Genomic DNA, 24,601 nt, shown 5'->3' with positions numbered 1-24,601 from the left:
CTCATTAGGCAGGCGATATCCCACAACTGACTAACCACACCCCAAGACCACCTGGCTTTGCACACAGAACACCATCAACTCCAACTGCCCTGACTCCCCCACCTGTGGAACACCCACCACTAAATCCAGGAGTGTTTGCCCCCCCCAAAAAAAAGGTTTCAGAAACCATACATGAAAGGGGGGCCACACAGCCAAAAGTATAGGGGCCACTAATGACTGCCAGGGACAAAGACCTATTAATGAAATGTATATTTACACATCATTAGTTATACACATAAAAACAGTGATGGGAAAAAGGCAACAGGTAAATCTGAGTCACTGCTTATTGCTCGTGTTGCAGCAGGACCAGCCCAGCATTGTGTTTGCAGCCCTCTGGCAACAGACACTTCTAGATTTACACACTTTCCTACTAATGTATCTCTCCTGCTCTAAAAAGCCATGTTTTGGTAACAAGCAGATCCTTGTATTCATGCCATGAGTGCAGGAGGGGAGTGTGTTGCTATGTAGCAGAGCTGGTTTTGGATGGGAGTTGCAGGGGGTGTGGCACAGCTGGGTGTGTGCTCAATGCCTGCTCTCAAATCTGCCTCAGTTCTAACCTTCCTGACATCCCTAAAGGCTGCTCTGATCTCTTCTCTGGCTCATTTCATCACCCCCTGTAAGTATCTGTATTTATCACTATCCCAGCACTTGTTACTAAACTAACTTTCTCTGCTACATAGAATTTAACAATCTGTTTAGGCTTCTGCAGGGGTTAGATATAAAGTTAGGGCTTTTTTATTGCATATAACACGTCCACTTTGCACTTTTATGCTCTGTTAATGCAACAATTGCATCCTCTAATACATCAGAGCTTGTTATTTTTGTATTAGCTGAGATTGTATACCCTATACAATATATAAACTATGCTTTAGAGCCACAAGCCTTGCAGGACAGGAGTGGCATTTGCATTTCCCCGCTAATTGCCAGTGATCTACTTAGGCGCAAAGCAATTCTAAACAGTATTTAACTCCTTTACAAGTCACTAATACCAAATTTTTCAACCAGAATATAATCTCTTCCTTGCCAATTATATCTGCTGTACCAATATGGCTGCTGCCTGTGGTCTTAAAGGCCCAAAATGTTCTTTGGTGATTAATACAGAGTTAACAATTTAATCAAATCTGCTTTATTCCTATGGTATTCTTTGTTGAAGAGATACCTAGGTAGGCATCTGGAAAAGTACATGGCAGGAAATAGTGCTGCCATCTAGTGCTCTTGCAAATGGATAAGATTCTTACAAAGCTGCTGCCATTTAGTGCTCCAGACACAACGTGCACGCTCCTAAGCTCACGTCCCTGTTTTTCAACAAAAGATATCTATCATGAGAACAAAGAAAATTTGATGATAGAAGTAAATAGGGAACACTGTTTAAAATTGTATGTTCTATCTGAATCACGGAAAAACATTTTTGGTTTTCAGTTTCCTTCCCTTAGAGCAGTGGTTTTCTAACCTGTCCTCCCTAACAGGCTTATTTTGAGGGTATCTGAACTAGAGCACAGGTGAAACAATCACCTGATTAGTAACCATGGTTATTTTACCTGCTCTCACCCAAGGTAATCCTGAAAATCTGGCCTGTTGGGGAGGGTTGAGGACAGGTTTGAAAACGAGTGCCTTAGAGTAAAGATATTTAAACCTATTGTTACATAGAAGCAAGCCTTTGTGCAATGATGAAATCTTTATTATTATTATTATTATTATTATTATACTATGAAGTCACATATATGCTGGATAAAAAAATGATATGGGGTTCTGGAATTCACCCCCCAGTGGTAGTTCTACCTCCTGCTGTTGGCAGTGCAGATGTTAACCCTTCTGTAGGTAATCAGATCAGTTTTTCACACTGAATACATGTGAGGACCTGTCTGTGAAAACTATAATTCTCATAATGAAAGAACTTTCGTAAGATTCTGGGGTTTGGTTCCAAATTCTTTCAAAATATTTAGCAGCAGCCAACTCAGAAAACAGAGCCTGGCACAGAAATTAGTTTTTCAAACCCGATTAGTTTAAAGCAAAACAGATGTCTGTTTTTGTCAGTTCTGTTATCACCTCCTATCCTTTCTCTCCTCTAAACTATACATATTAAAGGTTCATGGTTTTCAATGTTCTTCTGTTACCACATTTACTTTGTTCTCTTGGTATCCTTTGCTGCACCTGAGCCTTCCTAGGTATGCTTTTCAACAAATGCATTACTGGGAGGTAGCTGCTGATTGGACCTGTCTCTTGTCATTGGCTCAATAAAAGTCTTAGCTCCCTAATGTTATTGTTTAAAAAGATAGATAATCCCTTTTTTTTACCATTCCCCAGTTTTGCATAACCAACACTGTTATAGAAATACACTTTTTACCTCTGCAACTACCTTGTATCTAAGCTTCTGCAGACTGCCTCCTTATCTCAGATATTTGACGGACTTGCATTTCAGGCAATTAGTGCTGACTCTTAAATAACTTCATGTGCATTAGCACAGTGTTATCTATATAAAACACATGAACTAATGCCCTCTAGTGGTGAAAAACTGTCAAATGCAGAGGTGGCCTTCAAGGGCTTAGAAATTAGCATATGAGCCTACCTATGTTTAGCTTTCAACTAAGAATAACAAGAGTACAAAGCAAATTTGATGATAAAAGTAAATTTGAAAGTTGTTTAAAATTACATGCCCTATCTGAATCATGAAAGTTTTTAGTTTGGACTTTACTATCCCTTTAACTGTATTTTACCCCTTTATAGTTGGTGACACACTTTTTAGACCTACGTAATTTTGTGACACAGTAGTTCAGTTGTACTAGCAAACAGGAGGTTAAACTAACCTGTTTTAACAGATACGGACACAAACATAAATTTATATCATAACAAAATAGTTTTTACAAGTAACAGTATGTAAGTGCAATAATTAAACCCACTTTGACTTCAGCTCAGCGTTTAAGCTGCTGTCTTCGGAACTCTGCGAGTCCGACTGACTACTGCAGACTACACATGCAGTCACGACCCGATTGAGGAGACTACGTGTGCAGTCAGGAATAGGGTGACCATATTGCTGCTTTAAAAAGGACACGTATGAAAAATACATATGTCAGGGTTCTTATACAAAACATTTCTGAAAACAGCCCTGACATGCTATATTGCTGTTTTAAAAAGGGACATGCATTTTTAATGTGTCCCTTTTTAAAACAGCAATATGGTCACCTTAGTCAAGTGCCATGGGGTCACCAATGGGAATAGTTTCAGTTCCCGCTAAGCTGCGCCAATAGGTTAAGATGATCTGTGACCTACTAGGTATCAATCGCGTGATATGCGTGGCAGGCAGAAAGTCGGAAACCAAAAAAAAAATGTAAAGAATTTTTTAAATTAAAAAAAAAAAATTGTGCTGAAGCAGGGACACGCCTACACACTGCCACCGACACACTGTGTCACGACACACAGTTTTTGAAGCCATGCTCTATAGTATGCTTGGGCAGGACTTGATCAGTCCCTTTAGAAATGGAACACCAAGGGGCTGAGGGTGAGAAGTGGGTCACACCCTGTCCATAAGAACATACTGAGCTATGCTTAGGAGCGTGCACGTATATTGAGCAGCAGTATATGCAAGAATGTTTAACAATGTCATACATATAATGCTCTAGACGTGCACACTCCTGATCCTAACTTGGTTTGTTATCATGAAGAGGAGATCAGCTTTGACAGAGGACAGCAAAAGAGCAAAGTAAAATAGATTTTTTTTTTTTTTTTTTTTAATCTGAATCATGGAACTTTGTCCCTTTTTAAAGTTCCTTTTGCTGCAGTAGGTTGCAATCCTTGCCTGGATGTTGGCAATGAAAGGGGTTCATATGCTTTTTATTGTAGGTAGACAGCTTTACACAAGAGTACACTAATGTGCAGCAGAGCCTGGACAGATTATAAATTGAATCAGAAAAGTCTTTGTAATTTTTTTTATTTTTTTTATTTTTTTTTTTTTATATTACTTTACACAAATGATATTTGGTTTGTGACTGGAATTGCCCTTCAGCTAAGTATAGTAAATTACTCCAATGCATGACATATGCAGGTGCCCTGTTTGTTATAAATATCAGCTGTCAATAATGATTCATTGTCTGTGCGAGGGGAAATGAGGAGCGGGTAAAGCCCCACAAAGGTATAATGTGTGCAGGATTGTTTAGTGAAGTAGATGGTTCCTTTCTGGCTGGGAACATTAAAGGGATAGTCTACACAAAATTAAACTTTCATGCTTCAGATAAAGCACGCAATTTAAACAACTTTCTAAATGTACTCCCATTATAAGTTTTTCTTCATTCTCTTGGTATCTTTATTTGAAAAAGCAAGAATGTAAGCTTAGGAGCCGACCCATTTTTGGTTCAGCACCTGAGTAGCGCTTTCTGATTGGTGTCTAAAGTTTATATTCCTGCTTTCAAATAAATATAGCAAGAGAATGGAGTAAATTAGAACGTTGCTTAAAATGACTGTTCTATCTGAATCATGCAAGTTTAATTTTGACTAGACTATCCCTTTTTTAATAGTAAAAATGAATCCAGAAATTCTTTTTTCTAGTTCAGCTTCCCTTTCATTGCATAGTGATACCCTTTTAATGAATGGTTTTTCTCTGAAGTTTCTTTGATTTGTTGCCAGAATTTAAACAAATTATAAATCATTTACAAAAGTTTTTGTGATCAAAAGTTCTAAACAAAGCATTGCTCATCCCATAATAGTTATCTTTGTGCCCTAAGTGAAGCTTCAAAATTGCATCTCTGTAAATCTACATTCAATAGTTTTATGCTCATTAAAGGGACATGAAACCCATTTTTTTTCTTTTTTATTTAGAAAGGGCATGTGATTTTTAAACAACTTTCTAATTTGCTTAATTCTCTTCATATCCTTTGCTGAAAAGCATATCTAGATAGGCTCAGTAGCTGTTGATTGGTGGTTGCAGATAGATGCCTAATGTGATTGGCTCACCCATGTGCATTGCTTTTTCTTCAACAAGGGATATCTAAAGAATGAAGCAAACTAGATAATCAAAGTAAATTAGCATATTGTTTAAAATTGTATTCTCTATATGAATCATGAAAGAAACTTTTTGGGTTTCATGTCCCTTTAAAGGAATACTAAACCCACTTTTTTTTTTTTTTTTCTCCTGATTAAGAGCATGACATTTTAAGCAACTTTCTAATTTACTCCTATTATCAATTTTTCTTCGTTCTCTTGGTATACTTGTTTGAAAAGGCAAGAATGAATGTTTTGGAGCTGGCCCATTTTAGGTTCAGAACCTTGTGCTTGCTTATTGGTTAGCTAAATGTAGCCACCAATCAAAAGCCCTTTCCAGGTGTACTGAACCAAAAATGAGCTGGCTCCAAAGCTTTCATTTCTGCTTTTTTCAAACAAAGATACCAAGGGAACAAAAATGAATTGGTAATAGGAGTAAATTAGAAAGTTGCTTAAAATTGCATGCTCTATCCGAATCATGACAGAAAATATTTGGGTTTACTATCCCTTTTAATAGTATTATCAACACAGGAAAAATCCCCAAAAATATTTTATATAAAGCATTTACAGCTATAACAGTGTGGTGTTTTTTTTTTGTTTTTTTTTAATCAAAAATGACAAGTGTAAAGTGATATGAATAAAAACATATGGTTGGATTTTCTCTGTATATATAGAAGTCTTTGCCACTTTATCATTTCTCAAAACTTAATTCTATTTAAGAGGCATTGCATGCAAACTATAATTCCCCCCCCCCCTCCCCTAAAATATTTATAGCATCCTGCAGCTCTAGAACTTTACACCCTTCAACATGCTACACAGTGATTGTGTAACCAGTGTAGGAGCTAATTTATCTTTGTTATTTGGCCACAGCAAATTAGATAATATACAAATGTTTTTTAAATAGTTTGTTCCTGGTCTAGAAAACTAAAAAAATTTGTTAACAAAATGGCAAGTATATTTATTTTAATTGCAGATTTGCCCCTCCCCCCCAGAACATTTATTGTTCAAAAGTTAATGGATATTTAAAGCGCCCACTAAGCTTGCTCTATCCTGCCATAAACAGACAGTAATAAGTGCTTGGGTTTAATATGGATAACTATCCAATGCCCGGAGTACTACAATAAATCTAAAACTTTTCCCATTTATAGGACTGTGACTAAACACATCTCACGGCTTTACATTTATTAAAATAGGTTCCACTTGGCTTTTCTACTCTTGTTAATGTGTGTTTTATAAATTACAGAATTAATGGCAATAAAACATTGTAATATACACTATTTGCTTTACCTCTGGATTTATGTTTGTTCGATCCCTCAAGACAGACTGAAGCTTAAATTCCATGATCTAAGTATGCAGCAATAGTGCACAAACTTCCCTATCACTAGCTCTAATTGGTCATAATCAAAGGGGATCAGATGATTATGTTAACTCACCTAGGTTTTCAAGTAGTTTAGTGCTGGTTGTCACTTGGTTATCACAGAGTTTAAAACATTTGTTTTGTATGTAGATCTTTTGCAATGCAAAATACACAAAAACAAATAATTTAAAGTCCCTTTCAAATTCACCTCTAAAGTCTAACACATTAGTCAAATGCTGGGTTGGCAAAGGGCATCACCATTATTTATCTAAGCCAGAGGTTACATACAAATATTCATTTGTTATTCATTTTAGTAATGAATTGGGGTGTGTCTGGACCTTTATTAGAGCAATTACCTGTAAAGATTACCTTGCGTAAGCCAAGGCTTTGAGAATGCCGTGTTGGTGACTGCAGCGTACAGGTGACTGCAGGTAAAGGGCATTCGGTCAGTCTAGTCTGTTTACCGAAGGAGCTAGGGATAGCCTTATGTATACCACAAACGTTCTTATTTAAGACTTTATTATATTACTAGGCATGGGCATTCGTGATGATCTGAATGCGTTAGACGGCAGCCGCTCACAGCATTCTGCTCTTTTCGGAGCAGCATTTTTTTTATTTTTTTTTAAAGTAAAACACACTAATACCTGGATTTGCACAGATCTTGGGGGTCAATTTATCAAGCATCGGTGGACAGGGGCGCACATACGCCCCCCTGTCTGCCACAGCTCACCTCTGGCTGAATTCTGCTGCCAGAATTCAGCATTGCACACAAGCGCTATTTTGCGCTTGCTTACAATCCCTCCCTACGCATAGCCAATCACGTGTGGGCAGGAGCTGTCAATTTCACCGGTCAGACGAGACCGAGGAGATTAAAATTTGCCTCCTAAGAGGTGGCGAAAGGTTAAGGAAGCAGCTGTATAATGACCGCTGCTTCATAAATACGGACTGCAGGTTCTCTTGTGAGATAAATCGACCCCTTAGAGTGTTGCGTTTTTCACAAGAATAAATGCAGCCGCCTACTTCCGCATTCAGAGCGTCACGAATGCTTAATTATTACATGGACCCTTTCTTTTTGAGAGGGGAAACTTTAAAAGCATGCACATTCATATCATTTAAAAAGGGCCATAATAGTCAAATTAAAGTTAATAGAGAAATGACATGCTTAAATGGCATTTCTACTCTGTGTGTGTGAGCCCTTTGTGGAGGTTAAACGCACAGTAAAGCAGGGTCGATAGAGCATGCATTTTATGATGGATTATGGCCCTTTAATAACATATCCCCCACTCCCCCCCCCATTACCTGCCAGAGGAGGCTACAATGCATTACTGCTCTCTCTCTAGCAGCCAAGAGGTTAGAATTTACATTAAAATACTTTGAATCACAGATTGTAATCTATTTAAATAGCAGTTGTGTGAAAAAACAATAGAAATATGGGATTTTCTAATTCTATATTTATTCTGAAAGATCACTGTACAGATAATGGTGTGTGCAGAAGTATGGGGGAACTGGTGAGCGAGTATTCCAGCCTTACATCTTATTATTATTATTATTATTATTATTATTATTATTATTATTATTATTCAGGAGCCTAACACTAAATTCAACCAATAGGAACATCTGGGGATCAAATATTGTGAATCGCTTCATGCCATCCAATTGGCAGTTTATAGCCGGTAATGCATATTTTCAATTGCAGGATCCAGATTTTTCAGTGAATGTAGTGTTGAGATATATGAATCGATTGTTTAGTAAAGTTTCTCAATTCCAGTCCTCAGGACACATTAAAAGGCCAGATTTTCAGGATTACCCCTTTGGTGAGAGAGGGTTAATAATAACCATGGTTACTGATCAGCGGATTATTTTATCTGTGATCTAATTTAGATATTCTGCAAATCTAGCCTGTTGGTGTTCCCTGAGGACTGTCATTGAGAAACACTGGTTTAGAGCAGGGTTCTTCCATTCTAGCACTCGGGGACCCCCTAACAGAACACAGGTTTAGAGGATTTGTGAACTAGGTGTTAGTATCTATTGACCCAGTAATCTGGTCACTCTAGAGCTGCCCTTGTGCACGGCTATAGATAGCTGCTGAGCTGATTCCCTTGTCTGGATATTCTGACAGAGCTCACACAAGTGTTATCCAAATACTCGGTAACTCCCATGCATAGTAAGAGTTAACAGTCTGATAAGGTACACTGCAAATGCTTCATGTGACCATTAAACGTGATTTAAATGGGCCATAAAGCATTTACCTATACAAACTGTGCCTTTCCCCCAGCCACAAAGATGCTGGAGTACTTCATACATGCATATTTAAAGGGACATTGTACAGTGTGTACACTAGATTTTTCTTTACATAAATGTTTTGGAGATGATCCATTTACAAAGCCCATCTGTGGGTGTCTTAGTAAAGATGTATAGGGTTTTTGCTTATTTTTAAATAACATTGTGCTGATTTTCAGACTCCTAACCAAGCCCCAACGTTTTAAATGTATACTGATGTATACAGACTTCAGATTGCTCCGGTTTGTTAATGTGTGGGGGGGGGGAGGGTTATACAGGATTTTTAGATGCGTATCTGTGCATATTCTTCTTTATAGTAGAGTCTATTACATGCAGTTAGATGACAATTGGTGTATACTGTCCCTTTAAGTATGTTGCCATGCTTTACAGTGATTAATTGGATAAATGCAGGAGCTTATATACAACTAGCTCTAATTGGCTACAGCAGCAGAGACCAGGCAAATATATTACAAAGGGAGTGTCCCTGATCTGAACTGGCAAAACCACACACACTCGTCCAGAGAGTGAATGAAACCTTTATAATCTTTTTGTAGCACGCACTGAAGATGACCTGTATGAAACTTTACAAAGTATTATCTGCAAAATGTTACTGATCTTATGATGGCACACCCTAACAAGAGGTGGAAGTGGGCACAACCATGTGATGATGGCTCCTGTACCCTACCCAATCCTGCTTAACCCTTTCCTGTCGGGTATGCTGAAGCTGGCAGCAGCCAGAGTCAAATCAGAGTGCCAAAAAGGAGCACTGACTTCTGTACCTGTATTCTACACAGCAGCCATCCTCTGCCTTAGCACAGCAACTGCATTATACACCTTACATTGCACCTGGCGCTACTGCACTCCTGCTGCCTCTCATTGCAACGCACTGCTGCACTCGCATTCCTTGGGGGTATCCTATCTTTCCGGCAAAATGTTGCTGCCTATTCAATGTTAATATTTTTTTAACTGACGAACATAGGATGTAATACAATTAAGCAGTTTTTAAGCACCTTTTTCATACAAATATGTTAGACAATAAATCTCTTAAAAAAGAAACTTGTAGGAAATGCATCATTGTGCACAACCAGTATCTAGGTATATATTGGTCATTGCTAATAGGGACAACCCTTGCAGCTTTATAGGTTGATTTGGATCTACAAAAACAGGGTTATTAAAGGGATAGGAAAGGCAAAATTAAACCTGCTTGATTCAGAGGATGTAACTTCTATTTTCAAATGTGCTTTGTTGAGAGAATATGCACATAGCCTACACTAGTGGGAGCTAGCTGCTGATTGGTGCCTGCACATATTTTAATCTCTTGTTATTGGCTAACTAGATGTCTTCATCTAGCTGCCAGTAGTGCAATGCTGTTCCTTCAGCAAAGGATAACAAGATAATGAAGCAAATTTGATAATAGAAGTAAATTGGAAAGTTGTTTTACATTTGTATGTTCTATCCAAACAAAAAGAAAATGCTGGGGTTTCCTATCCCTTTAAGTCTGTGGCTGGCTGCTGCATCTGTCATTGCCTTGTGTAAAGTTTGAAATTAGAATGCTGCTTAGTGATAACATCTAGAAATATTTATATTAATGTAGAGTTCAGAACTTAAAGGGACACTGAACCCAAATTTTTTTCTTTCATGATTCAGATAGAGCATGCAAATTTAAGCAACTTTCTAATTTACTCCTATTTTTTCTTCGTTCTCTTGCTTTCTTTATTTGAAAAAGAAGGCATCTAAGCTATTTTTTTTTTTTTTTTTGGTTCAGGACCATGGAAAGCACTTGTTTATCGGTGGATAAGTTCACCCACCAATAATCAGCAAGAACAACACAGTGTGTTCACCAAAAATGGGCCGGCATCTAAACTTACATTCTTGCATTTCAAATAAAGATACCAAGAGAATGAAGACAATTTGATAATAGGAGTAAATTAGAAAGTTGCTTAAAATTGCATGCTGTATCTGAATCATGAAAGAAAAAAATTGGGTTCAGTGTCCCTTTAAGTCTTAGAATTTTTAAAACTTGTTCGTTTACATTCATTATATGATATTATCCTTTCTAAGGGTCAGAGAGGACATCTTAAACTATCTATACAATAAAGAGGTTTCCAGTTCATGGCCGAGCTTCTCCGTTACGTTTCTAATCCCTTTTAATGTGCCTGTTTGTTCAGTGCACTTTAACTGCGCCCATATGAGAGAATTCGCCTCTCCTTCCCCTCAGGCTGTTATTTTGTAGACTCTGCGATGAGTCACTATGGAAAAATGATTGTTAACCATGTAAATGCAAAGCAGTAGCAACATTTGTATATTTTACAAAGTTCTCTTAACTTCCCATATACAAATGAGTTTAATTATACACATTCAAAAATAAGAGATCTCAAGGCACATGTAAGATTAACATTTCATGATTTATGTAGAGCATACCATTTAAAAAAAAAAAAAAAAAAAGCTAACTTTCATTTGGCATCTTTCTTTTAAATCTTTTCCTTGAAAACATACTGCAGTAGACTCAAGAAACTGTTGTCATATAGTGCTCAACACGTGCACGCTCTTGAGTCTATCCCAGTATGCTGTATTAGCATTGAGCTATGCTTTAATAAATGATACCAAGATAAAGAGGTAAATTTGATGATAGATTTTTTTTTTTCTTTCTTTCTTTTATTGTATGCTCTTTTTCAGAAATGGGCCACCGGTTGGCCCTTCGGCCACACATTGCGGCCCCTGGGGAAAAGCAGAACTAAGAATGTGTGTGTCATAGTATTTGTGGCCAAAAGGAAAAAGCAGAACTAAAAATGTGAGATTTGGGAAGTTCTGTTCAAGTTTTCCAATAAGAAACTGCATTAAAAGAACATCATTACGGTGGAAAAAAAACGAACCACAACAAAAAAACAGGCAGGGCGGTGAACACAAGAGCCCTATATGGCAGTCAAAACAAATGTGCTAACAAACAAACCCTGGTATACAAAACCCATCTCTCTAGCTTCATGTACTGTGAACATGATTTGTGTCTTTAATAAGTTTTATGATATATTTGAATATATACAGATGTGTAGTCATACCATACTGACTGCATCACTTCTTGAAAAGCATTTATAACCATTATATAGATATCCGAAAGGAAATACAACTTAATTACAAAACAGAATCTGCAGTACACTAAGGAGATTGGGTAGCAGCGTATAGCAGTAGCTTAACTGGGGGGGATCCTGAATATCTAATGCATTAGTGATTACTTTAGGACAATGGTCAACTTTGGTGTAATAGTTCAAATCTGGGATTTAAAAAAAAAATAAAAAAAATTTATTATTTTATTTTTTTTATGCATTCTGTGCTATTAAGATTTTGTATTAATGGTTAGATGATCTCTGTACTCTTCCTGTGTATTTATTTACACATGAAGTTATGTAGTGGGACGAGAAATTATATTAATTTTTACTTGACATTAAGTTAAAACTCTTAAAGGGACAGTATGTATTCATTTTCATATAACTGCATGTAATAGACACTACTATAAAGAATAAGATGCACAGATACTGATATAAAAATCCAGTATAAAATGGTTTAAAAATGTACTTAGAAGCTTTCAGTTTAGCTCAGCTGGAAAGCCCACTGCAAGTGGGAAATAAGACACTCTCCCCCCCCCTTCTTTTGCATATGAAAAGACCCTTTACACAAACAGGAGCAAGCTGGAGTAGGTAGCTGACGGTATTCAAATAAAACTTTGGGGCTTGGTTAGGAGTCTGAAAATCAGAGCAATGTTCTTTAAAAATAAGCAAAACTTTTTTTTTTTTTTCATGTACTTTATAAATAGATCATCTACAACGCATTTATGCAAAGAAAAAAATAGTGTATAATGGCCCTTTAACACCTTAGAGCATTTTTTTTAGTGCCTTTAATTTCAGCTAGGTAACTGAACCTGTTCTAAGCTAGCAGAAACCAGACCACTTATTATAGCACAAAGGCTGGCAGACATCAAGGGTGTTTTTTAAAGAGGCTTCTCTCATTTTCTGCAGGACATTTTTTTTTTTTTTTTTTTTTTTTGCAGTATTTATTAAATATATAGATGCTAAAACATTAATTATTCACTATTTAAACAACTAATATGACTTAAAAATGCATCAGTATATACTATTCATAGGCTAATCTTTACTTTGAATACATTATACATAATTACATCTATAATTTTATTTATTGTCCCCTTATAAATATCCCAACTGTCTAACCTCCTAAAAACCATGCCTTTCCCTTCTTTACATTATAAAATTGTTGTATAATAAGCAGACTTGTATATAAATTTTTTTTTTTTTTTTTCAGACCATGGCAGATGATGGATTCTCGGTAAGTAACAGAAGAAAATAAAATAGACAAACGCAATACTAGAAGTAATTTTTGTTATCTCTGCAGTAAACTTGAATCTTGGCTGTGAGTACCGAGGGACCTTGTAAACCTTGGTCAGACTAACAGTCCAGCTCCATCAAATAACAAAAAACTGTAAATAACTTAAAGGGACATTAAACATAATTATTGTAAGGTTATTGTGCAGTGTGTGTGCACATCAGATATTATCCAAGATCTGGATCCCTACATTCACCCACCATCCCTACCCATAACAGCCGGCCTCTCAGTAGAAGCACGTCACTAAGTCGGGGTATCAACTGCATAGAAGAGAAGGGTTTCGCTAAGCCAAAATGAACCCCCTCATCCAGCTACTTATATGTGAATGTCCTACCCCCTCCCTAAGACATACAAGTTCAAAACTGAACTTTCATCATCGGACGCAGCATATCAATTTACCAAATTTTTTTTTTTTTTATCTTTAAATATTTCTCGTTATATACAGTGTGTGTATCTCTCTCTATCTCTCTATCTCATCCACACACACTTCAAGCAGAATATTAAACTGTTGGGTAGTGTAAACCATCAGTTGTATGTCTCATTAAAACACAGGGTCAATGTCTGGACGTTTTTACAAAAAAAACACCCCCCTGATATTACTGACTGAAAGAATGTACTAAATAGCTCATTTGTTTCCCAGATTTAATGTCTGAACACCTATATCAATAATGACAATACAACTTTGGCAAACCACAAACTAGCATGTAAAGCTTAGTTTTTTTTTACAGTCTGTGATCCCTACATATCCTAGTGCAAAGCCAATGTGGTATTCCATTACATTTTGGAAAATGACCAAATAGCAAAATTAAGCATGATTCAAAACAAAAGCACACAACATTTTTCCAATGTACTTGTTGTTTAAAAATGTTTATATATAATCGGTTATAAACAGAAGTGTCTCTTCTGTAAGTTTCTTAAGACAACACACATATTATATCCCAGTGACTTTATAAAGCATAAATATTTACATAGAAGTAAAGGGTATTTTATAAGGAATACCTTTCAAAATAACTTGTGATAAGCTGATTTGAGGAATTTTGTGAAAGCCAGAATTCTAAATCTTTGCTCTTTTTTTTTTTTTAATATTTCCTTAAGTTGACGGATGCCTTAGCCGGCCAGAATGCTCCTAATGCACAACAGTCTCAAGGCCAAGGCTGGCCAGGCTGGGGAGGCCAGAATCCCGCAGCTGGACAGCAGTTTCCAGGATATCCTGGGCAACAATATCCAGGTGCTCCAGGTCAGCAATATCCAGGTGCTCCAGGTCAGCAATATCCAGGTGCACCAGGTCAGCAATATCCAGGTGCACCAGGTCAGCCATATCCAGGTGCACCAGGACAACCAGCTGGGCCTGGAGCTCCTCCTGCTTCAGGACAGCAGTTCCCTGCACCAGGTCAGCCATATCCAGGTGCACCAGGACAACCAGCTGGGCCTGGAGCTCCTCCTGCTGCAGGGCAGCAGTTCCCTGGACCAGGTCAGCAATATCCGGGGTACCCAGGACCAGGTCAGCAATACCCAGGGTTCTCAGGACCAGGTCAGCAATACCCAGGTGCACCAGGTCAACCAGCAGCGTTTGGAGATGGTAAAGCTTCAGCTCCCGTTTATCCTGGACCCACTGGGCCATTGGTGAGTTTTAATTATTCCATAGGCTTTAAAGGGCATTACAAAATTGGTTTTATTGCCTCTTTCATAAGGTTTAAAAATAATCAAACCTGCTACAAGTATTTCTGCATAAAAGAAAAGTTTAAATATGTTCCAAATGTAATAGTGAAATAAAATAGGCAATGCTTGTTAATGCATAAGTGATTCTTAGGAACAGATTGCTAACTGGTTAAGGACGGCTCCCATAGTTGTGTTATGTATCTGTACTGAATTAAATTACTTCATTAGATAATTTCATTAATAGATAATTTATTTAACCATACATTTCTATGCAACTAAAAAAGTAGTATATGCTGTAATTGTATATGCTAATTATCTTTAGCATGAGCATGGGTAAAAAATAATTAATTTTAATTTGTTCGTTCAAATGTTTATATAACCATTCTATTTTCGAATTTTCCTTTTTGAATTTTTCAATAAAACTTGAAAATATTAGTTTGAATAATAGAATGTTTAGCTATATATACATTCAATTTAGAAATGTAATATATTCATATTTGAATGTTACATTCGAATGTCACATTTGAATTCTAAATAGTATTTCTAGTCTAATACTGTGTTTTATAAATGTAATATTTGAATACGACATTTGAATGTAACATTTGAAATAGTATTTCTAGTCTACAACTGTGTTGTATAAATGTTATCCGAATGTAGCATTTGAATTCGAAATAGTATTTCTAGTCTACAACTTTGTTTTATAAATGTAATATTCATATTTGAAAGTGACATTCGATAATAGAATTTTTAAGAATATTCGTTCTTATCAACATTCTATTATGTAAATCGAATTTCTACAATAACATTTGTTCTAACATTCGAATATAAACCTATTCGCCCATCCCTACTCATGACCAATCCTGCCATTAGAAACTTAAACCCCTTGGTTGTTGGTTTCATCAAGGCAAAGAAAAATGACTAGAAGGTCAGTATATTGACCTACAATACTAAAAAAAATCAGCACTTCATTGTGTATATCAGTCAAAAGATGTTCACTCAAAATATCTTACAGCTTGACCAAATTATCAACAGAAACTAACACAACATATGTGTTTTTTTCTTTAAAAAAAAAAAAAAAAAAATTAAACAAAATCCGTTTCTGTTTTCTAGAAAGTGCCATATGATCTTCCTCTTCCATCCGGCCTTGTGCAACGACAACTGTTTAACATTCAAGGGGCTATCAACAATAACGCAAAAAGGTAAAACCACTGAACAGTTTTGGTTTTGTTTTTTACTTTAAATGAAAATTTACACAATGAGTTATTTTCTCTACATTTTGCATTTAGTGGAGGAGAGAGCCAAAACTACCTGCTTTTCAACAAAGTAAATTTGAATATACAAATACATGGGATTTCAAACAAAAAAAAAAGAACACTCCTTATGATTAATGAAAGAAAAATGTGTATTTCGTAACCCTTTAAATAGAGCATCAGGACTCTTTTGCCATTAGCCTGTATAGGTGCAGGCCAGGGAGCGTGGCAATTAGTAAACGTGACATTTTAGTATTGATGGATCACCTATCTGTGCATTTTCTCCATATTTATTTGCACAGTTATATTCAGGTCTATAAGTTTTATATCTGCAACATGTGTATCTTTAGGAAAATAGAACAAAACTCCAGCCCGGCTCGTCTCAGTAGGTATCATATTTAGCTAAATCTTTAGTTGACCAGTCTGACACATTTGATGGTTTTTGTGTTTTGTTTTCTACAGTTTCACCATTAATTTCTGTAAAGGACGTGATATAGCCTTCCACCTTAATCCGCGGTTTTCAGAAAACCCAAAAGCTATTGTGCGCAATTCCTTGTTGCATGATAAGTGGGGACAGGAAGAAAGACAATCTCCCAAGTTTCCATTTGTACCTGGTCAGCCTTTCAAGGTAAGCTAATCAAATTTGCTTTATTTTCTTGGTATCCTTTTGTTGAAAACTATATACCTAGGTGGGCTCAGGATCAGCAGAAGAGGATAAAGCAAATTAGATAATAGAAGCAAATTGTTTTTTAATTTAAAGTGCAATAATGTGATACTGTATATAATTATATATCTACACACATAAATATCATTAATATTCAGGGAGAGAGGTTACTGGTCAAATCAATGTTAAAGGGACAGTTTAATTGGATGATTTTTTTTTTTTTTTTTTAATTGTGTTCCCAATTATACATTTTACCTATGGGAATACATTATATTATCTACAAACTGCTCATTTTTACCTTTATTTTCCATTTGAAATAGATGCTTTTGCCTGTATTGTATTATGTGTGTATGTATATCTATCTCTATTATCTATCTCTATTATCTATCTCTATTATCTATCTCTATTATCTTCACAAAGAGGTGAAACACACAGGAAAGGTCCCATTTAGGGCCCTGAAGCCTTGCAGTACAGACACTATGCTGAGAACAGCGTCTCCAAGTATCAATAACTGCACACATCCTACCACACTATCGATACAATGTAGCCAAGTCCAATTATATCTGTAAAAGTAGCTCCTTTATTGTAAATCTATTAAAAGCACAAAACGTATCCGGGTACTGGTAAAAGCATTGTACACAGCAGAGGAGAGCAAGGAGAGTGTTTTGTGCACATTTGCACTAGATCACTGCCCTATGGAGCCTCGGTCTCTCATAATATTTAAATACATTTAAAGGTATAGCAGTACAAACAAAAAAGGATAACTAGTGTTCAAATCATGGTACTTTCTAAAGTGACAAGTTATAGGGGTATATGAGTCAGAATACTCAATTGATCATGTGTTCCAAAAACCTCTCCTTGAGATGTCTTTGTTCTACTCCATGTACTGTTTTAACCAGCCACCACATGTTTAATTAAAAAAAAAACAAAAAAAACATGGATGGTTAAATAGTTTTAAAAAAAGAATCCTGTGTTTTTGTTTTTGTTGAAGGAACCATAGAAGTAAAAGGAACACCCTCGATTACATGAATGCTTACATTTTATAAAAAAAAAACTTTTTTTCTTGTAAGCCATGTTCTCTGTTTATAGGTAAAAGAAAAGGACACAGAACTACTTACAGTTCTACCTCGCCTTGACACAAATTTACAGCATTTCCTACAATTTGTTTTAATTTCGGATCAGAATAGATTATTTCATGATGCTACAAACTTTATTGTATTTTAGGCTGAATTTGGTTACAAAAACTGGTTTAGTATCATTTTTGATTTAATTTTGGGATTATAAATAAGTACATCACATCTGGGAATCTTTTTCACATGTTGATTAGCCCTCTTCAAAACTTTCACCATACTTCAAACGGTTAGTGGTCTCACTAGCGCAACATAGACTGTCCCTTTATTAATGCCTTGGAGTGTGACCCACATCCACCCCCTTTCCCATCAGTCAGTGTTAATTATATATTGTACCTTCTGATACCATTAAAACTTATTCATAAACTAAATATAGGATGTATATTGCACCTTATTATACCCTCACCCATGACATGACAGGCGGCCTCTTGCCCTAGCCATTGGTCAGTACATCTAATGGTCTTTCCTCATTGATTCACTCGACATTTCCTGCTCAGGACCTGCAGTGCTTGTGGCACCTGAGTGGGACTTTACCTATATGGCTAACCCGTTTTGTGAAACACATTTTTAGTAAGCATGTGCATTTGGACTATTTGTTAGCAAACAAATGCCTAATATGGCCGCCGCCGCCAGCATTCAGCTATTTTCTTGGCTGTATTTCTTCTTGTAAAAGTGCAACACACGAACACCTGGATTTGCCCAGATCTTAGCGTGTTGCACTTTCTCCGCTCGCGGTGGCCACAAACTTGTCTGAATGCACATGCCTAATTGTTACCTAATGTCAGCAATTATTTACTTTTGAGGATTTATTATTATAGGAAACAATATATAAAAGTAACCGCTTTTGAATTTTACTCAAATTAATAAGGGTGTTTTTTATTTTTCTATCCATGAATTTATTTATTTTGATAGTTTGTGGGTGTTTTTCTGCATTAAATATTAACCCTGTAGTTATCTGCTGTTACTACTCACCAAGCTGCTGGTTTTCCTCCAGTGCCTTCAAATCTCTACAGAGCTGTTCCCTTATTTTAACCCTTTATATAAGCCAGATGGTAAAGTTCTGCATCTTCATACTGGGAGCCACCATCTTGGAGCATAGGTATTGCTGCACCCTGTGACAGAAGTAGTGACTATTCACAGATCAGTGAAGTGTGCGGCTTGCGTATACAGAGTGACAGATTTACATTTTTGCAGTCTTTATAAGTGGTTCAAAAGTTACAAAGCGCATATAAAAATGCCACATGAATAATACAACAATGCAGCCCCTGTAGAAATGTTAATTTCTCACTCTTTATCATGTACAGTGGGTGACACCCTCCCCCCCCCCAGATATTTTGGAACTACATTTCCCATGATACCAGCCTAAAGAGTGTCTGAGCATCATGAGAAATGTAATTCAAAAGTACAAAATAAAGATGTGAATGTGCAGAAATACCTAAGCTAAAGGATTTCAGGTCACAGTATGAAGATGTCGATCTTCACCAACTAGTACCACTAGCAGAATTCAAAATGGTAGAATGGCTCTGAAGAGGGCTGCAGATACTGAGGGAAAACAGCAAGGAAAGGATTAGTATCATTTATTTGTAAAGCGCCAGCAGGTGCTGTAGTTGTAACCAGAGGTTTAACGTCCCTTTAAATTTCTGAACTCATTTCTATTTCAGATCCAGATTCTGTGTGAATCCGACAAGTTCAACGTGGCTATAAATAACGAGAACCTCTTCCAGTTCAGACACAGAGTAAAGGAATTGAATGAAATTAAATCTGTCGGCATTTTCGGAGACATTACTCTTTCTGATGTTTCATTAACAATGGCATAAGTTTATTTGTGCATAAAAAAAAAAAAAACCCACATCTACTGTTGCAAAATGCACAAAAGTATATAATCTGACTGATTTAATAGTAAAAAAAAAAAGTCTTATATTTTACATAATCTATTTTTTACACCAATTTATATGTAAAATTGCTATTTAAAACACTTGGATTGTGAAACGCGTTGTATTCGGTAGGAATTGTTGCACCAGGATCTTCTGCAAACTAATAAAAGCAAAAATACATATTATACAAATAAACGTTTTTTTGAGTTTTATTTATCTTTGAAGCACTAGATATGATTTTGTGCTGAAAGAAGGCATGAAACCTACATTTTTGTATTTATGTTTCTCATTCACATGCACAGTTTATATATAAATAAAAAAGCCAGTTGACGTTATTTTATTCTCTTGGTATCCTTTGAGTATATCTAGGGTAGACTACAGCTCTGAGCAAAAACAAAATAGACCACTACAAAATGATCAGTTTTACTATTTGTGTTTTAAAGAATAAAACAAAATAAATTTTACTTAAACGGACATTTCTCCCTGTTCCAAATAAAATATTGTCATTTAGAGCATTTATTTGCAGAATACGACAACTGGTCAAAAAAAGATGCAGTGTTTTTCCAGAGCTCCCTAATAATGCAAAGAAAACAAGTTCATATTCATTTTTAAACACAATATTAATGTTTTAACTTGGCAAGAGTTCAGAAATCAATATTTGTGCAATAACCCTGATTTTTCCTGCCTCTTGACCTGCTCCTCACCAGTCTTTCACGTTGCCTCCCGCCCAGCATTCTTTTACCCTCCGCTTCAGTTACAAAGAATGTAAGAAAAAAAGGCAGGAAAATAGAACAAAACGCGGCAGCTGAAGTGAAGCTCAGGAAGTTGCTGGCACAAATATAAAAGGGTGCGGTCGTGTGAGCTCTTTGTGATGAAAGAAATAAATGTATAGGAACATAAAGGACTTTACTTTTATTGGATGGTGACATTCCATGAGGCCTCAATTGAGAGATCCTAAACCAAAACAGTGAAGACCTTGAGACCACAAAATGAGGACTTCCATCCCAACTCTTCTTGATGTTTTATCTGAATACAAACTCATTTTATGATCAGCACTAGTCCTAAACATCAACCAGACTCCAGATGGTCAGCATTATATTAAAGGGCTATGAAGCCCAATTTAGAGCATGTGATTTTTAAATAACTTTCTAATTTACTTCTATTATTATCAGGAGCTTAGGAGCCGGCTCATTTCTGGAGCACTATATGGCAGCAGTTTTGCAAGAATGTTATCCATCTGTAGGAGCAGTAGATGGCAGCGCTATATCCTGTCATGTAGTGCTACAGATCCCTACATAAGTATTTCTTCAACACAGAATATCGTGGGAAGGAATAATAAAAGGAAAGAAGAAACTTTTTTTTTATTTAATGAAAAACCATATATAATATACAGCAGAGTAGAAAAATAAGCTGTGACATTATTACAACCAATAATTAACTATAATAGACTCATAATATCTGCATCCACCCCATTCTATCCACTTCACTCTCCTTTGCTCAGTCTGAACAGACCACTAAATGGCCTCACATTATTAATTTATTATTCTAGATGGATACTAATTCCATATAAACAACTTGTCCACTCCTGACCCCTCTCCATCTCCCCCAACCTAAAAAAAAAAAAAAACTACCCCACCCCTTCCTCACTCCCGTCAGATAATGGAATTATCTGTGATATGTTTAACAAAACATATTCCCCCATATACTTAATAAATTCCAACCATATGTTCTTATAGGTCAAAATATTTCCTTTACTGTAAAATTTGGTATCGTAAGCCTCCAGGAACGCTTGTCTGACTAATATTTTTTTTTTTAACTGCTCCCATAGAAGGATTCTTATTGATACAGTTTGTATAGATTAAAGATCTCGTTAAAATTATGACCCATTGAATAAATCTAGTGTTTACCCCCCAATTTGCCTCCTTATTTAGGAAGATAGAGTTTTCTCCCGATAATTGAATCTTCTTCCTTATTACCTTAGATAGAAAATACTCTATTTTACCCCACAGCTGTCTAATCTTAGGACATACAAACACCATATGAATTATAGATGGATCAGCCTCCCCACATTTTACGCACTTATCTATTAAATGATTCCATTTTTGTGCCCTCCTTGGGGTAATGTAATCAAAATGTATTAACCTAAAATGAGATTCTCTGAATTTAGATGACTTTGCGATATTCTTAATTACTCAAACTCTACGAAATAATCACGCTTGTACTAAGGTTATATTTACCCCACCTACTAGTATACTCTCCAATGACTCTCTCCATCTCTGGAGCTTGCAATATGCCATATAGGAGGGACAGTAGACACTTTTTAATGCTTGGGAAAAATCTAAAATCATATGCTTAAGAGCAATTCTTGGTTCCTTACCTAACATTTTGCAGCAAATAATGTTTTGCCTGGAAGAAGTAGAACTTATCTGATAACACTTCATATTTTAGCTGAAACTCCCTTAAGTTATATGGACGTAGTGATAGGGGGTTAATTAGTTGGTTTATATATACAATATTCTTAAACCTCCACAGATGGAATACCTCATAACTTAAACCTGGAATGAATCTGGGATTCCCCAAAAGTGGCAATTGTTTAGTAACCATATAACCATGACCCACCAATTTCATTGCCCACCCATCCAAGCCCTTATAATGTCTTTATACAATGGATGTGTGCGAATTCTGGTGCCAAGTTCTCTATCTGAAGCATGCAGAATGAATGGCAAGGATAGAGGCGCACAAACTGCTTCCTCCATTTTGCAGTACGAGGAATTATCCGTATGTGTTAACGAATCTAGTGAGTATCTTACTAAAGCTGCATAGTTATAACTTTTTAAATTCGGGAGGGCCAACCCCCCTTTAGAAATTGGGAGGTATAGTTTTTCTAGTCTAATCCTCGGCTTCTTCCCTTTCCACAGAAAATGCAGAAGTTCTTTGAAAAAATGAGATATCTACATCTTTAATCATCATAGGTAGCATTCTAATAGGGTAGAGGATTCTGGGTAAAATAAACATTTTCAAATACAGCCACCATGCCGTTAATTAAAGCGGCATATTGATCCATTGTTTTAATCTTTCTATATTTTGTTGGAGAGCCGGAATGATGTTTAATTCATACCATTTGGCTGGGTTTGATGATAAAAAAAAAAATAACATTCCCAGGTAACTCAATTTCTGTGTTTCTATAAATTGATATATTTGGGTATCAATTGATTTCTTTAACCACAGGATTTTAGATTTAGAATAATTGATTTTGTAGCCTGATACCTCTCCATACATATCTAATATTTCTATTATTCCCTTAACATGTTTTCCTAGTGATGAAACAAACATAAGTAAGTCATCTGCAAAGAGAGAAATTTTAACAGTATCTTTGCCAATCTCAGACCCTTCCAAGAAGACCCTAAGAAGAATAGCCAATGGTTCCAGAATTAAATCGAATAGCAATGGGGACATAGGGCAGCCCTGCCTTGTGCCCCTCTTTAGGGGGAAAGAAGAAGATAACTATTAACCAAAACCAAAGCCTCTGAGTATACATTCGCTATTAATCACAGGAACCCACCCTCAAAGCCATATCTTACCAATACTTCCATCATGAAGGCCCACTCCACTCTGTTGAAGGCCTTCTCTGCATCCAAGGATAGCAGGAAAGCCTCCAGCAGAGCCGAGTGGCCCTCCCCATGGTTGTGATCACTGTACTTACATATTACTTGGAGTATCTACCTTATAGTCATTTCTGGAGTTCTACCCATTACAAAACCCGCCTGATCAATATGGAGTAGATATAGAAGAATTATTTTAAGTCTATCAGCCATTATTTTCATCCGTATCTTGTAATCAAGATTCAAAAGAGAGATTGGCCTATAAGAGGAAAGTTGTGTAGCATCTTTTCCCTCCTTTGGAAGAAGAGTAATATTAGCTGACTTAAACTGTGCAGAAATGTTTTGACTATGAATAAAGAAATTATTATATACTTCCCTCAAAGTTGTTACAATGTCATCTTTAAGGCATAAATAAAATTCTAATGGCAAGCCATCTGGCCCAGGTGCTTTCCCTTTGCTCATAGCCTTTAAGGTGTTTAATATGTCTGTCTCAGAAATAGGTGCATTGAGCTCTATTTTATCCTCTTATGAAATTTTTGGAAGCTTAATGTTTAAGAACTTCTGGATAGTTTATTTTTTAGGAGATTGAGAGGAATATAGATCTACAAAATATTTCTGAAATAATGATGTAATTTCTTCCACTTTATTTTGTATTTTACCCTCTGAATTAATCAAGCCTATTGTTTTCCTTTTTTTAGTTCTATTGATCGGGTTCGCTAAATATTTACTTTCTTTATTACCAAATCTTTCAAAACATGCTGTACCTTTCAAGAGGGCTTTTCCCGCTGTAGAGAGCAGAAAATCCTCTTTCTTTTTTAGCTTTCTAATAAGCTTCTCTATTCCCCTTTGTCGGAGATCTCTTCATTCTTGAATATGCTAAGGATAAAACCGTAGAAAGTTTCTCCTGACTAATTTGGGCTTCTTTCTTTATTCTAATTACATACGTTGTGATGTCTGCATAGCTTTTGCTGCTTCCCAGTATGTATCTAGGTTACCCATATAGTTTAAATGATTATACTTAAACTCCTGCCATTTTGCTTTTAGAAACTGAACAAGCTTTGAGTTATTTAAATAACTAGGCATGAAAAATGAATTATAATTTGGTTTATTAGGCTCTTTTACTATTAGAACTATAGGGGCATGGTCCGAAAGTGTAAACTCCAAAATGTTTGTATCCTCAACTTTATTAATCAATGTTCCTGATATCAGAAATAAATCTAATCGAGCTAAGGTCAAGTGTGTTTTAAACAAACACATATACTCTAAATTATTGGAGTTTAAAGATCATCATACATCCCTTAAGTTGTATAGATCTAATAGAGTTGAGAATATCATTTTTTTTTTCTTCATATTTTGTATTCAGTTTTGGATTGGTTTTCCTCT

At 36.1% G+C, this 24,601-nt stretch overlaps 1 protein-coding gene across 1 annotated transcript; it reads left to right on the top strand.

Annotated features, from left to right (window-relative positions):
* The first annotated feature begins 526 nt into the window (after positions 1-526).
* On the top strand, positions 527-19,811 carry LGALS3 (galectin 3). The gene is made up of 6 exons (XM_053697341.1): positions 527-655; positions 12,959-12,982; positions 14,135-14,662; positions 15,809-15,897; positions 16,411-16,576; positions 19,404-19,811. Exons 2-6 carry the CDS (start codon positions 12,962-12,964, stop codon positions 19,557-19,559), a joined length of 960 nt encoding a protein of 319 aa, XP_053553316.1. The 5' UTR covers positions 527-655; positions 12,959-12,961; the 3' UTR covers positions 19,560-19,811.
* The last annotated feature ends 4,790 nt before the right edge of the window (positions 19,812-24,601 follow it).

This window comes from Bombina bombina, chromosome 1, assembly GCF_027579735.1.
Source record: "Bombina bombina isolate aBomBom1 chromosome 1, aBomBom1.pri, whole genome shotgun sequence".
NCBI lineage: Eukaryota > Metazoa > Chordata > Amphibia > Anura > Bombinatoridae > Bombina > Bombina bombina.
Note: the sequence above shows the minus strand (reverse complement) of the source record. Positions and strands in the feature narration are given on the sequence as shown.